This window comes from Mus caroli, chromosome X (genome assembly GCF_900094665.2).
Source record: "Mus caroli chromosome X, CAROLI_EIJ_v1.1, whole genome shotgun sequence".
NCBI classification, from domain to species: domain Eukaryota; kingdom Metazoa; phylum Chordata; class Mammalia; order Rodentia; family Muridae; genus Mus; species Mus caroli.
In genome coordinates, this window is record NC_034589.1 from 68948135 (window position 1) to 68964080 (window position 15946).

Sequence of the window (15946 nt, forward strand, 5' to 3'; positions counted from 1 at the left end):
TTTTTCGAGACAGGGTTTCTCTGTGTAGCCCTGGCTGTCCTGGCACTCACTTTGTAGTCCAGGCTGGCCTCGAACTCAGAAATCCGCCTGCCTCTGCTTCCCGAGTGCTGGGATTAAAGGCGTGCGCCACCACGCCCGGCTTTGTGTGTTTTCAAAGCAAACAGATCATACACCAATGAAAACAGAGTAAGTAGGCTGGGTGATCCAGCCTCACCCGTTCCTCAAAAATTTGCAGACTTTGAGACGGACTTCTTTCAGCTAGGACACTAAGCCTTGCTTTTTCCTATTACTGAGACTGGACAGTCTGAAGACTAGATAGTTATAGTCTTAAAGTTTTCCTTATTAAAGATTAAAGACAAAAGCTTCAATTATTTAGGCTCTAAGATGTTTTTAGGTTGATAATTCAAGTTATAATAGAAGGTGATTTAGGTTCAGAGCTTTGGACTCACCAGGACAAGATAGCGGAGTACTTTTTCCAAGGTTGCCAAATACATATAGACTGGACATTGTAAATATAATTATTTGATAGTCCTCATAATTGTTCTTACTGTATTTAGCTTATTAGAGAAAAGGCTTTATTTTGGACTAAAAGGGGAGAATGTTGTGAGAGTTTTGGTTTAAAAACCCAATTATAGAATTTGTGTTTTAACCCCATGTGTGGTATATGGGCTGCTTCAGTTTGTCTACAGCCATTAACTATGATTGCCTTGTGTTCTAGAGGAGTGTGATTTTTGTCAGCTGCAGACAGCTTAATTCTGGGGACTCTGGAGAGGCCCAAGAGGGCCTGTTACTCCCACTGCTGTTGTGTTTGCTATTTCTGGATTGCTGGACTGCTGCATATTCTGACAAAGACTGGACTTGCCCCAAGAAACACAATGACCCCAATTAACAGGAAGTAGTCTATTTTGTTGGCCAAAAGAGGTCTATACCCCATTTCCTCTCTAACCTCCTTTCTTTCCTACTGTACTGGCTAGTTTTGTGTCAACTTGACACAGGCTGGAGTTATCACAGAGAAAGGAGCTTCAGTTGGGGAAGTGCCTCCATGAGATCCAGCTGTAAGGCATTTTCTCAATTAGTGATCAAGGGGGAAAGGCCCCTTGTGGGTGGGACCATCTCTGGGCTGGTAGTCTTGGTTCTATAATAGAGCAAGCTGAGCAAACCAGGGGAAGCAAGCTAGTAAAGAACATCCCTCCATGGCCTCTGCATCAGCTCCTTCTTCCTGCCCTTCCTGCTTGAGTTCCAGTCCTGACTTCCTTGGTGATGAACAGCAATGTGGAAGTGTAAGCTGAATAAACCCTTTCCTCCCCAACTGCTTCTTGGTCATGATGTTTGTGCAGGAATAGAAACCCTGACTAAGACACCTACCTAGTGTTGTGGGGGTTAGAAGGGAAGTAGAGCTAACCAATACAATGATATGCCAACATGAAGCCTTGGAGGTTATGCACCTAGTGAGGTTATGTTCCCAGCCCCAAGTTGTTCCTTAGCTGTCCCAGGCTGGGTGCCATCTGGGGCAGGGAAGAGTCTGGGTGGAAGGACACAGTGGATACCACATGCTAAGAAGTGCTGCTCTAGAGCCCAGTGGTGCTGTGAGCACCAAGAAATGGGCTTTTCAGAGGAAGCCTACTGCACTGGTCCTGTATCAGGTGCACAGCAGCACTGGGCTCATAGGAGGCAACTTTTAGTACCAAAATGGGTGAGAAAAGTATCAACACATGGGGCTGGAGAGAGAACACAGTGGTTAAGATTGCAATTCCCGGTACTTAAGTTGGTACTCATTAGCAGTCTGTAACTTCAGCTCCAGATGACTGTCTGTCTCTAGGATCTGAGAGAACCTGCACATACTCACTCACATACGTATACATAATTAAAATAAAAAGTTGGGTGTGGTAACCTTTAAATCCAGCACTTGGAAGCAAAGGCAGTTTGAGGCTTCCCTGGTCTATACAGTGCCAGGACTGCAGTTCAGTCTCTGACTCAAAATAAATAAAGGAAGAAGCAGAGATGTCAGTATTAAGATGTTGAGGAAATGTGTCTCCACACCCTTTCTCTATCTCAACCAAGGACCTGAAGAGGCATAGGGGTGGTATGCTTGCTCCCGTCAACCTTCTGGTACCTAGAACTGCCATCACTGAGCCCTGGCTAGAGTCCAGGGCTGCCTTATCTCCAGATTTTCTTAGTTTTCTTCCCAGTTAGCACTGTTCAATCGTATCTTAGCTATATTATCTAACTGGCTACTGGACTGCCAGGGTCAGTAATTGTGTCTCCCTCTTTGTATGCTTGGCTTGTCCACAATACCAGAGGATTTGGTCCTGCAGCATTGAGTATCCATCACGTACCATACACACCCTAGGGCTTCCTGAATTTATGGTGGGAAGTTTATAGAGGCTGTGTGGCTATATCCAGAAAAACTAACTGCCAATGGTCAGCTAGGCCTTTGCCTTAGTGGAATAGGTGAACTGATTTCTAAATGCAAAATCAGCAACTGTACAAGAAGAGGCCCTCAGCTATAGTACCATGTTCCTAGAGGCCCCAGGGGTGTACCTTGTTCTGGGGCCTTCTTTGAAACCCATGATTTCTGGTTAGAAAAGGCCTCCAGTAGCTCAAGTGAACCTTGGGCAGGTCCCAGCTTCCAATCTCCAAAGGTCACAAGACACTCTTATTATTTTCTCTGAGACAGGGTTTCTCTGTGTAGCCCGTCCTGGAACTTACTCTGTAGACCAGGCTGGCCTTGAACTCAGAAATCCACCTGCCTCTGACTCCCATGTGCTGGAATTAAAGGCGTGCACCACCACTTGCCCGGCTTACAAGACACTCTTGACACACGGGTAATACCAGATGGTTATTTCAAAAAAAGTCTTTTTAATTGTTCAAAATAGCACAAAACAACATCGCACTATGGTAATATTGAGTCACAAGGGTTACTCTACAATAGATGAATGGGTAGTACTGTCCTCAGAAATCAAAGGGTGCTCAGGAGAAGGGATAGGGTAAACAAAGGGAACAGGTGAGTGGATTCCAATTTGACTAAACATGACTTTCCACAGAAATATAATACAATACACTAGAGGCCCCAGGGGGTACAGGCCAGAGCGGCTGAACACATTGGCTGTCCATTCTTAAATCCTTCAGTAACTTGCTTATAAGCATTACTCACTGCCTAAAACTTGGGTCCTGGAGAGAAAAAAAATCCAGAGCTTGGGGACAAAGCTACAAAATTAATTACTGAGTTGGTATCTGGTACCTACTCATAGCCTCTGTGGGATATGGCATACCCTACTCCCATCCTGGGCTGCCTTCAAGAGGGTCAAGTCCTACCCGTTCCCTGCCCCTGCTGTGTTGTTTAGGGTCAGTCGCTGCAAGTGGTGCTGATTAAGGTGGACATCACCTTCAAGCCCAAGCTTCTACATATAAGTGCTAACCCACAGGGAATGAAGTTTAATTGTCTCACACTGTTCCAGGAGGCGGGGGCTAGCAACAGGATATTGGAGCAGTATCTACCAAGTCTCACCCAGGACAGTTTCTCTCCTTCCCTAGCTGCTCTTTAAGCTTTTCCCCAGGAAGAACCCTGCCAATGATTAGCCAAGGAGGGGAGGAGATAGGATACACATTCTGTACACAGCTAACAAAAAGGGATAAACCCCCACACACTAAGGCTAAAATTACAATAAAAATGTTAACTTCATTAATTTCAACTTAAAAAATACAACATATGCAGCAGTTGGTGATGTGGCCCCCAGGCTCAAAAAAGTAGGCCAAGACCAGGGTTACTGGGGGCCATTCTGTGCCCATTGGGAGGATTTCACAGCCACTGCTCAGACCAACCAAGGCTCCCCCACCCCTCTCTTTTGTAAAGAGGGAGAGGTATTGAGTGGGAACTCAAAGGCCTCTGAGATACGTTAAACTTCCTGTGATTTCACTGGGCATGATAGGATCTGGCTAAGCTTGAAGAAGGGATGGGAGGTGGCTGGAAATACAAGGATAATAACAAAACAAAATAGAACCAGACAGACACCCAGAATGGGGTACCTGCTGGGAAAAGCCTCTGAGGGAACTTGGGGGATATCCTTCCCCTCTAGTCCTTGGCTGCTGCCTCTCAGGCCAAGGGTGATGAACTACAGACAAGTGCAGGCTTAAGTATGGGTGCTATCTCCTTTGTTTTCAGTTTTCATTTCTCTTCCCAAAGTCTCTGAGCTGTCCACTCATACTCAACCCAGGGAGGGTACCAGGTCGGGAAAAGGAAGGAGCACAACTTGCACTTACTCGCTGTTCTTTCCAATCTGCCTTCTGCTTCCTCCCAATAGCAATGGTAAAATGTGCTTTCTTTATTGTAAAAACAGAGGAAAAGGGGGAGACTGAATGGTGGCCAGTAGCTGGTGAGGGTGAAGTGCAAAGGCCAGGTGGGCAGGGCGGGAAGGTGGGCCCTATAGGGCCTTCCTGAAGCAGAGGGGTCTGGAGGATCCAGTTGCTGGCCAGCTTCCTCACTGACCATCAGCCTTAGACTTCTTTGGAGCAGATTTCCTTATTTAAGAGAAAAGAGAAGGAATAATTATAGAGGGTCCCAAGAGCATCACAAAAACACCAACTCAGGACCTTGTGTGGATATAACCCCAAGCAGCTGGTGAGAAATGGAGCTTACTTCCACTCTAAGTACTCCCCACTAAAGATTCCTCACAGAGACTACTTACATTTCTGGAGACGACATGGGCCGCTTGCTGGCCGGCTTGGTGCCAGAGCTGTCTTTACTAGTTTCTGAAAGGAATGGGATGGTGAGCAGCCAGGCAAAAGGCAGAAGCACTTGGGTGTACCCCACTTTTCACAGTCTTGACTGCCCATGTCATCCTTCAGGTTCAGCTCCTGCCTCTCAATGTCCCTCCTGAGACAGATACCTTCTGGGACCTAGCCTCAGCTACCCATTTTAAGGGCCTTAGGACATGCTGTTCTTGAGCCTAACATCTTTTGCTTTCTTCAAGTCCCTCTCCTAACCTTTACTTTTAGACATCCTAGAGTATCTTCTGTGCACCCCTAGAACACAAGAGCATCCTCTATAATATCCTATATGCTCTCATCCAATGTCTGAAGCATCCCTAGTCTAGCTAGGTGTATCTTTGTTCCACTCAGTGCTTTCCCATACCTTCCCTAAAAATTGCCCCCAAAGGCTTGTGAACACTTACCTTGCAACCACCTCACTTGTGTGGCAGGGCCGTAGCCCTTTTCATTGCGGGCAGCAATGCGGAAGATGATGGCAGGCTTTGTAGTATAGTCGATGTGGGCATTGGAGAGGCTGGAGGACTGCACTAGGCAGGAAGGGCTAGGCCCACAGTACACTCGCATGAAGGCCAGCTGGGCTGGGGTGGAGCTCTTTGGCTCACCACTGGCCTGTGAGCTCTGGATGGCCAGGTACACAGAGTACTCGATGATCTTGCCGGAGGTCACAGACGGTGGCTCCCAGGTGAGGTGAGCACCATCTGGGCTCTAGAACCCACGACAGGACATAAAGTCAAGCCTTGTCTTCTTCAGCCACTGTGGCTTAGCCCACCCTGCCTGTACTCAAGAGCAAGAGGGCTAGACACTTATTAGAACTGCTAATAAGCCCTATAAAAAAAACCCTCCCCCAATCCAACATATATTCCAGGGTTCGGTGAGATGGCTCAACAGTATGGTAAACATGCCTGCTACCAAGCCTGATGACTGAGTTCAATTTCCAAGACCCACATGACCTCCTCTGACCTTCATATGAGCACCGTGTCACAACTATGCACCCCCCAACTAAATACAAATGTAATAAAAAAATTTTAAAAACCAAAACAACGCAGATACCCCACATCAAGTTTTAAAGGACTTTAAAGAGCCTTTATAACACCCTCCCCAACCCATCATCTAAACCATAACTTGTCACTTAGCTTCTTGGTGCCAGTTTCTGCATCTGAAAATAGACTAACAAGACCCAGGTCTCCTTGAGACTTTCAGGATTAGACAAAAAGGTTTATCAATGGAGAGCCTGGCATATATCTTGTTTACTAAGGGTGAATGTAGGCTTTCTTGCGCTTATCTGGTATACTCCTGGTCCAGTCACCTCCTGGCTCTGTTCATATGTACCACCCTAGAGCAGACAGCACACCAACAGAAAACAGAAAGGTGGCCCATAGAAAGTCTCACCTTGCTGATTTTAATAGCACAAGGAGCCCCTGGGAACCCAGGCAGACAAGTCTTAAAGGCTGAGATCTCACTGAAGGGTCCCCGGCCACAAGCATTGATTCCAGCAACTCGAAATTTATAAGCTGTGCCTGGCTGTAGCTCCTGCTTCTTTAGCTGGTTATAGTCTGGGACCGTGCCTGAGTCATCCTAAGGCAAGAGGTGGAAAATTAGTAAAGAAGAGAATGGCTTGAGGCCTGCAGTCACAAAGAATACTCTGGACGAGGGGGCAGTTCAGTTCTAGAGTGCTTGTCTAGGATGGCCAATGTCCTAGAGTAACATAGGACCAAAAGAAAGATCAGTCATGGCTGTCTCTTTTATAGCGAGGCCCTAGGGACATGGTAAGGTTAACTGGGGCTTGGTGCTATTAGAAAAGGATCAAGTTTGACTTTCTTACTTGTACTTCCTTAACTTTTCAAGTGGCGCAAAGATAGAGTTCTGTGAGCTCCTCTCACAAGGCAGGGAAACTTAAGTTTGTTTTTATGACAAACTCTCACAGGCACAGCAGGTTCCACCCCATATCCAAGCGTACCAGTTACTGGGCATACTTACATCTGACTGAACAGCATCATCTGGTGGCAGAAAATAGTGTGTCACCATTACACTAGTGCCCTTAATGACCCCCACATCAAACCACTGGTTCTCCTTTTTCACAGGGGCTTTGCTGGGTGGGGGTGGCAAGTCCGGTTTCTGGGGAACAGAAATGAGATAATATCAAGCCCTTGTGGCCCAAAGGCAGTGCTGCCCTATCTCCTAGGGCCAGTGACCCAGACTCACCACACCCAGGGACTCAATGCCATTGGCCACTTCAGTAAGGGTAGCTGCAGCCTGCATCTTTGCTGGACTGGCTACAACAGGCTGGGGAGCCACAAATGTGTTAGATGGAGCCAGGCCTGGAAAGAAACAAAGTATCAGCTGGGAGAAGATACTATTTCGAGGCAGAACCTCCATGCCACCTTGTTACACTGTGTTCACCTCCCATCTGTTCAACTCTATCAATGATTTACCCCTGCCAAAAAGCAGCCCAGCTTACTCTCGGTAGCTGTTGAGGGTAGCAAAGCCACAGTGCTTGGGACAGCACTAGCTAACTCGTTGAGGCAGTTGCTCTCGATGGATGGGTCATTGAGACTGTCAGCTGGGGCCAGAGCCTCAGTGGGAAGATGGTGCTGTTGCTGGGCTTGAGCTTGAGCCTCCTGGAGCTGCTGCTGCTGCTGCACCAGGGCTGCAAGCTCCTGCTGTGTCAACACAATGGGTATGGTGGTAGCCTGACCCTCTTGGCCTTCAGCTGAAAGGTGACCCAGTTCTGCTTGTGTCACTGCTGCTGCTGCTTCAGATGTATCCATGGGCTCCCCAGTGCCTGCTCCAGGACCAAGAAAACTACTATTCAAAAAGGAACACAAGTGTGCCTGGCCCAATGGGCAGCAATGGTGTCCCCGAGATTTTGTTTCCCTAAGCATTTTTATCCTGCCCACACCTTATTATACCCCTCACCACTAGGTCTCCTTCCTGGACTACTTGTTCTACATAAGCCTCTCTTGACTCTCTTGAGTTACATTGTACACTCTCACAGGAAGCAGATCTCAAGTAGCCCCCAAATGGTGCCCTCTCTGTAAGGCTGTCACTCATCGTAAGGGGCCTATCCCTCAAATCTGCCAGCTGATACCTACCCATGACAGCCTGCTGTGCGGCCTGGAGCACAGCCTGGATGGCCAAGGCTTGGGCTTCTTCAGTGGCTGCAGCTTGAGCAGCTGCTTCAGCAGCAGCAGTCACTGCCAGCTCCTCTGGAGTGAGCCCTGTTACCATAAGGGTTGTGGTACCCGCCTGGGCTTCAGCCATCAGCTCTTGGGGAAGTGATAACTGGTCTACTTCAGACTGTGTGGGTGGGGGTGGTTGGACCACCACAGTGGCCACGACAGCAGAGGTGGTAGGCTCCTGGCCTGAAGATGGGTCCCCAGTGCTGCTCAGATCCACGGCGGCCTGGAGCTCAGGGGTCTGGGAGGCTGACAGGACCTCAGTAGACTCCCCCATCAGGGGTGTGGAGGCAGACTGCAGGAGTTGCCGTGGAGGCAGCTGCTGGCGAGGCCCTGGTGAGACCTGGAGTTCCTCTGGGGGCTGCAGGATGTCAACAGCAGAGAAGGGCATGTCAGAAGTTTCTGTGTTGGCTATGGTCACTGTTATCGTGGCTGGGATGGGGACTTCGGAATTCAGAGCCCCTGGGGTAGTCTCAGTCAATGATGAGATGTTCTAGAAAGGGAGAGAAGCCCCCGTCAGAGGGAGAGGGGAGGAGACAAAGGCTAGAACCAGGCAGTGGGGCAGAAAAACAAGATAGCCTTTGTTTTGTCCCTGTAGGCCTATGGTATCACCCACAACATTTATCTTGGGTAAATGTAAATGAGGAAGGTGAGTTGAGAAGCATCAGCAAGGGTGTGGCAAGAGGAAAGCCCCTGGGTCAAGTTTCCACTCATGCCCAGAAGACTTCACTGTAGAGACAAATGATGGGGAACAGCCAAGAAGGAAACCAACAGCGGAGATAAAGTACCAAGGCTCCTCTAAGGGACTGTTTGCCTCCTGCCTCCCAGGCACCAAGATTGCCCTTTTATGGTCTAAAAGAAGAACCAAGGAACAATACCATTCTGGTACAAGGGCGACATCTAGTGTCCATTTATGGACAGCACAGATGAAAGTGGGCAAAAGGCCACAGAAAGGATCCTTTGGGGTGAGGCTTACCGGCACAGAGGGACCTGGGACTGGTGTAGACTGTGTCACAGTGGTCACTGCTCGTGGCAGTGTAGAAGACACACTTGTAGTGATAGCACTGGCACTGGTGATATTTGTGCTGTCACCTTGGGTGCTTGCTACCTCTCCTTGGTCACTGGCAGCTGGTGGAGGGTCTGTGGGTGTGTCAAAGGGGAGATCAGTTGACTCTTTGCTTTTACCACCACAGGTTTCCTAGGATTCACCCCCTCACACACACTAAAATAGACTATCTGTACCTCCTGTACCGGACACTTCTACTTACCTTGGTTTGAGCTCATGTTAGAGGTGACAGTGGTGGCTGTGTGCGTGGTACCTGTCTCGTGGGTCTCGCAAGGAGGGTTGGAGCAAACCCTCTGTGTTGGGAAAGAGGCCAGCAATGTGGAACCAGCCTGGGAGGTGACAGTGGGCACTGCTACCACCTCTAAGCCCGACTCCAGGGTTCCATGAGGAGTAGCATCAGGAATCAGGGCACCCACACTGACTGACATAGTGGTGCCAGTGGAAGTGGTCTGGTGTGTCTCGCAGGGATGGCCACTGGCAGGCTGTTGTCCACCCTCAGGCTGGCCTGCACCTCCATTTGATGTGGCAGTGGTAGCTGTGTGTGTGGTGCCCGTCTCATGAGTCTCACAAGGCGGGTTGGAGCATACTCGCTGAGCACTGCCCGCATTGGAGGTAGTGGCGGTGTTGGTGGTACCCGTCTCATGGGTCTCACATGGCGGGTTGGAGCAGACTTGGGTCACAGTAGCCGAAGGGCACAGCAGTGCCTCTAGGGCTGTCATAGTCATGGTGCTGCTAGGAGAGCTTGCCTGGAGGCTCTCATATGTAGATGTGGGGACCACCCGAGCTGCACCAAGCTCCCCAGCAACCATGATAGAGCGGGTTGCGGTTGGGGTATTAGTTGTGTAAGTGTGGTATGTCTCTGGTTGGTGCCCTATGGGCATGTCCTTGCTGCTGGGGCCACTTAGCCCAACTCTGACACTTGGAAGGGCTAGCTGCACAAAGGCAGGGCTGTGGCTCCCAGACTCCAGTGCCACACTTGGCCTAAGCAGTGGGCCAGCTGAGCATGGAGCTCCAGTGGCCTGCACAGTCATGGTGGTGGTGGTCATGTTGGTCTGCTGGGTTTGGCACTGAGGCTTCACGGTACCCTGGACTCTCTCCAATGCCCCAGGAGCCACAGTGATCCGCACTACAGTTGGGGTGTTAGTGACACGACGAGTGTCTCGCTGCTGCCCAGTGCCCATGCTGGACATTGCTGTAGTGGCAGTGCTGGTGGTGCCTGTCTCATGAGTCTCGCAGGGGGGGTTCGAGCAGCCATGCTGCCCAGCCATGTTGGAGGTGGCTGTTGTGGCAGTGTTGGTAGTGCCCGTCTCATGGGTCTCACAGGGGGGGTTTGAACAGACACGGACCACATTACCATTCTGTTGTCCCACAGCTGAGGTCACAAGTGAAGCAGCTGTCTCCTGTCTGTCACAAACAAACTGCACCTGGGTAGGTTGAGGATGTCCCCCAAGGTTAGCCACAACAGTGGTAGTAGCTGTGTTAGTGGTGCCTGTTTCATGGGTTTCACAGGGTGGGTTGGAACACACCAGTGTCACAGTGCCAGGCTGCACATCACCCTGGCCTGAGTCAGCGATGGTGACTGTTGCTGTGGGCTGCTCTGTAGTAGGTGAGGCCAAAATGGATACAGGAAGGTCATGTACAGGCTGTGCTTCAACCCCACTGGGTGCTGTAATCAGAGTGACCTGGGTAGGCTGGGAGACAGGCTGGGGAAAGAGAACAGAGGAATTAGTGCCTGGACTATGTGGTTTTGCATTTACCTCTCCTACTATCCTATGCTCGCCCATGTTGACTGGGACCACTAACTCTTGTTAACTATCCAAGGCAAATCTAAGAAAAGCTTGGCCCATGATCTCAAAACAATGACTTACTTAGAGCCAAGGATGAAGGGACAATGAGGCAGAGCTGGGGCAGGAGGAGTTGTACTATAGTCAAAACTTTTTCCAGACAGTGTACAAAGGCCAGTAAAATAGTTCCCTTACCATTTCTTGTCCAGTTGAGAAAAAAAAACACATGACAAGAGAACAAATATTGTATGCACATTATGAGATCCTAGTGTCTGCAAACTGGACATAGCTCACATGTGTCACCAGGAAAGACTGAGACAGATATCACACCATGTGCAGAAAAGCCGTCATAATTACATACGTCTATAGAACTGAATCTGGAAAGGGCAGAAAGGCTAAAATGCCCCCTACTTTCATGTGGGAGTGCTGCTGTGTATGGTGGTACACACTTAGGACCCACTTACCTGCATTGTGATTGTAGGTGTGGTAAGCCCACCAGCAGCTGTTAGTGTAGTCTGTGCAGCTGACACTGTGATAGCAGTAGGGTTGATCACCTGGCTTGAGAGCGTAGCAATAGTGCCCAAGGTAGTGATAGGTGTAGCCAGGGAAGCACTGGTGCTATGTGCCCCAGCTCCGGCCAGGCTGGTGGAGACAGTGCCTGTCACTGTGCCTAGTGTTGTAACACCTAAATGGAAGGAAAGGCAAAGGCAGAATGAGGCCTATTGCTACCACTTTCTATCTAGCAGCCTGTCTCTCTCTCGAGAGGCCTAGGGAATGGGAGCCCTGCCATGTAGCCACCAAGGACAGAAGGCTCTGGAGAGAGCACCTGTTATCCTCCCCCAGCCATTGCCGAGGACCTGGCCTGCAGGCTACACACCTGTGGTACCCTTTACAACCAATGTGGTGACAGCTGGCTTGACAGCAGAGACGGTGACAGGGGTGACCAGGCGAACGCCGCCCATAGGCACAGTGCGGAGGATGGTGCCTGGTTGTCCAGGGGCCCCCTTTAGCACCACCTGGAACAGCAGAGCAAAGTGCCACCAATGTCACTTTCAGGCTGACTGGACTGTGCTGCCCCTCTTAGACCTGTTAGGACGACACATGTGGTCTGTGCTAGATTGAAATGAAGAGGGGCCATGTGTGCCTCACCTGGGTCACTCCTTGTTGCCCATGGCCAGTAGCAATCTTGGGGACAGCAGTGATTATTTTAGCAGGCGCTCCTGTTCCTGAAGTCATCACTTTGGTGGTGATAATTGTAATGGGGGACTTAATGCCAGGACTGCTGGTAACACCTGCATTGGGGAAGGATTCAGAGAAAATAAGCTGTGAGGACTTATCTTTTTGATTTATACTCACCAGCAAAGGTCTTTTGAAAGCTGCCTGTTTACCTGTGGCACCTGCCTGGGTGATAATGGCCGACATAGGAATGGTCTTAATAATGGTAGTTGTGCCAGGTTTGGTGGTGCTGGGAGAGACACTACTGATGCCCAGGATAGTGGGCTTGGTCCCTGCCCCACTAGCCTGTGTGGTGGTAATGATGGTTGTGGGCTTGCCATCTGCTGATGTCACCAGCTTCAGGATAGTCCCCGCTGGCAGGGGTCCTTTGGTCTGAAAGGGAGAAGTTATAAATTAACAGGAAATACTGCCAGAAAGGAACATTAGGTTTAGCTACTATAACTCAGAGAATATTATGAATACTGTGGGTGCTGTGGTATCAGCAAGGCCCCGTGGGCCTGAGAGAGTGAGTGCATGCTCACCTGGATGATCTGAGTCACAGGACCAGTAGATGCTTGGCCTGTCACTGCTGATGTCTGAACTGGTTTGGTCTGGACCACTGACATCACTTTTCCCAGATTGGAAATCTAAAAATGAAAGGATGGAGCAGGCAGTAATCTGGAACCAAACAAGGGCATGGCTTGGGCTAGAACTATATTGGAATTGGCACAAGATAGCGAGTCACCAGTGGCATTCACCAAAGGCTGGCAACTGTCATACACAGCCAGGTGGTTCCTGTCACTCACCAGAGCACTGCCTCCTGGGACAGAGATGGGGCTCTTCACTAGGGTGATGGTCTTGGTGACTCCGCCTACCACCGTGGTCACCACCTGGGCTTGCTGGGCCACTGTTACAGTCCCTGATTTGTGTACTGTGATGATAGGGCGGGTAGATGTGTTGGCAGCAGAGGACACAGATGTCCCCACTTGGGCAGCTGCAGTCTTTAGCATTCGAGTGGCTGGGTTGCTCACCTGGAGAAGCAGAGATGAGTAATGAACATAGCAGCAACATAATGGCTGTAGCTCTGCTGACCACCTGTCCATCCATTTTGGATGGCTGAGCAGCAAAAGAACAGCCTGAACTCTCCACAGGTCTAATCTAAGGCTAGACACCCTTAAAGGTAACTGCATGTTCCATAGCCCATGCCAGTACTGATCGTAAACCAATGGCCCAAAAGGTTGGCCCAAACCCAGAACAAATGGTCACTGCTTGTTCGATTACCAGGCCCAGAAGATAAATGCTCACCATGACAGGGGAGGAGGCCACCTTCACAGTGGCTGGAAGAGTGGTTGTGCCAGGTGTCACAGCCACTGTCTTGACAATGGTGGTGCCTGCTGGGACACTTAGCACCGTGGGTGCTGAGGAAGGAGGGATTTTCTGTGTGGCAGCAGCAGCAGCAGCTAATGCAGCCATCCCACTCATCTGTGGGTTGCTGCCAATCACCTGTGATGGACACAAAGCATGTGAGCTGCAAGGGTTCCACCTGCCACCTGCTTCCAACTTCAATGACCCTTTCAGAACCTGCCAGAAGGGCTCAGCAGCATATTGTTTTTTCCTAATTCAGGCTCCTCTCTCCTAGTGCAAACAACAAGTAGGCAGGTGCTTGCCAAGTGCTCCTTTCTTTTGAGAAAGGTTCTCACATAGCTCGGGCTAGTCTCAAACTCACACTAAAGATAACCCTCAATTTCTGATCTTCCTGTTTCCACCTCTCAAAAGTTGGGATTACTGACATGCAACTACATGGCTAATGCAATGTTAGAAATTGAACCTAGAGCTTCGTGCACACTAACCAAGCACTGAACCAATTGAGCCACACCCCTAATCCCTAAGTAGATTTTTAATCAAAGAACCATAGTCAAGCTAGGCCACTGGATTAATTTACTACATATATTTATAATAAAAATAATTCATTTTACATATCTCACTCAGTACAAGAACACATGCTTAGCACAAGGCAGTGATGGGTTTCACATACAACACTATCAACATCACTGCTGGGTATTGTTCATGCTTATAATTCCAGACTCAGGAGGCTGAGGCAGGAGAATCTCTACATAGTAGATAGCTTACCCAAAACAAAACACAACCTTTGAGTTAAATACAGCTTATTCTCACAGACTTGGGTCAAACGCAACTAACTAGATATTCCCCTCCACCTTCCAAATCAGGAAAACCACAATGAACATGTTAAGGATCCCCCCACCTTCCCCACCCCCAGTTTTTTGAGACAGGGTTTCTCTGTATAGCCCTGGCTGTCCTTGAACTCCTGTCTCCTGAGTCCTGGGATCAAAGGCCTATGGCATTTTTAATGCAGTAGCATCTTACAAGCAAGAGCCCATGATGGGAGCTGGTGGGCTTCATGCATGCTAGGCAAACATTCTAACAAGTAAGCTACACCCTCAGTCCCAGGGATAGACATATGTATGTGTATGTGTACACACACACACACACACACACACACACATTTTTAAAGATTACATGAGAACTCTGTTTATACTATTATGTCACCATGAAGCCCCACTCAGTAATAGATCCTCACCGTCCCCTGGGCACTCTGTGTAGGTACAACCATTCGCACACTGGCAGGCAGGGAAGTCACAGTGACAGGAGCTTTTCCAGCCTGGCTTGCAGGTCTCATGGTAACCAGTGGTGTTCCTGTTGTAGCTTGAGGACCAGTCACTTTGAGAACAGCAGGGACACCTGATAAGAAAAAGGGTTGATCATCAGGAGATACTCTTCTACACATATCCCACTACTCTGTCAAAGTTAAGGCAGACTTGAGCTATTCCTTGACCTACATGTTTTTTATGTATGATTTTTCTATGCCCCCAAGACCATCGCATCAGCAAGACAGAGCACTTTTATTCCCTATTTTAAGAACAAAACCAAAGCCAAATCAACCAAGAACAAAGCAGCAGCCACCATTCTAGCAATGAATGTCTCCAATGATTAAGCCTCACACAAATGCCTATGGCCCTCATGGCTTACCTTGAGTCCTGGCTGCAGCAGGCACAGAAATGGAGCTGCCTGGCACTGTTGGCAAGACCTGGATGGTGGTTGTGCTTGGGGGTGCAGTGGCAGCCTGGGGCACAAGTGTGATGCCTACTTGGGTCAGTGGCTGTACAGCAGGTGCAGCTGCTGCTGGCGCAGGGCTCTTGGGAGGGTTGGCAGGCACAGACGGGACTGGATTGGGAGTGGGGGAGGTAGCCGTAGCAGCTGTGGCAGGAATGTCATATTTCTGGAGTTGTAGAAGGTAACTGTCAGCTGTTGCCACTGCACCCCAGCTAACCTCCAGTGAGTTGGTGTTGGCTCGTACTAGTTGTACTCGGGCTGGGGGTGGTGGCTTTTCTGTAATACAACAAAGAAACTGTTAATATAGGGAATAGAGAGGCTTCAGCAGTGGGGAATGTCAGTGGCTGAGTAACTTACCTGTCTCCAAATACCACAAGTCCTTGCAGCAGACCTGGTTGTTCCAGGCCTTGCGGTAGCCATCACGGCCACTCCAAATGTACAGACGAGTATTGATGGCAACAGCACAGTGGCCTGCTCGAGCTCGAGGAATGTTGTCCTCCAATGTATCCATCAGGATGGTTTCCCAGGCCATGGTATCTAGAGGTGCACAGGTGCTGGAGGTCACACAGAGGACAAAAGGAACCTGTTCCACCAACTCCCAAGTTGCCCTCTATTCTTTCATTGTCAGGGAAGATCAAGTTATTGGAGTATCAAATTAAGAGAAAACAAAAATGAGGTAAAAAAGAGGCATAAAAAATTAAGCCACATATTGGGAAAGTATTTGGAAGATAACTCCTTGTACATAAAAACAATACAATCCTAAGAGATGGGCAAAGGGTTTCTCTGTGTAGCCCTGGCTGTCCTGG

At 49.2% G+C, this 15946-nt stretch overlaps 1 protein-coding gene across 1 annotated transcript in view; it reads right to left on the minus strand.

Moving 5' to 3' along the window:
- Window positions 1–2839: 2839 nt before the first annotated feature.
- The window catches only part of Hcfc1 (host cell factor C1), a 24546-nt gene continuing 11439 nt past the window's right edge, over window positions 2840–15946 (minus strand). Inside the window, exons 6-25 of the mRNA XM_029473021.1 lie at window positions 15498–15677; window positions 15057–15416; window positions 14608–14768; window positions 13314–13511; window positions 12815–13039; window positions 12551–12655; window positions 12182–12401; window positions 11943–12085; window positions 11671–11809; window positions 11258–11478; window positions 9212–10712; window positions 8920–9083; window positions 7860–8304; window positions 7226–7549; window positions 6970–7085; window positions 6745–6882; window positions 6157–6342; window positions 5172–5472; window positions 4686–4749; window positions 2840–4518 (exon numbers count right to left, since the gene is read on the minus strand). Of these exons, the coding sequence (XP_029328881.1) occupies window positions 4479–4518; window positions 4686–4749; window positions 5172–5472; window positions 6157–6342; window positions 6745–6882; window positions 6970–7085; window positions 7226–7549; window positions 7860–8304; window positions 8920–9083; window positions 9212–10712; window positions 11258–11478; window positions 11671–11809; window positions 11943–12085; window positions 12182–12401; window positions 12551–12655; window positions 12815–13039; window positions 13314–13511; window positions 14608–14768; window positions 15057–15416; window positions 15498–15677 (5231 nt within the window). The 3' untranslated portion in view covers window positions 2840–4478. The remainder of the gene's footprint in view (window positions 4519–4685; window positions 4750–5171; window positions 5473–6156; window positions 6343–6744; window positions 6883–6969; window positions 7086–7225; window positions 7550–7859; window positions 8305–8919; window positions 9084–9211; window positions 10713–11257; window positions 11479–11670; window positions 11810–11942; window positions 12086–12181; window positions 12402–12550; window positions 12656–12814; window positions 13040–13313; window positions 13512–14607; window positions 14769–15056; window positions 15417–15497; window positions 15678–15946) is intronic.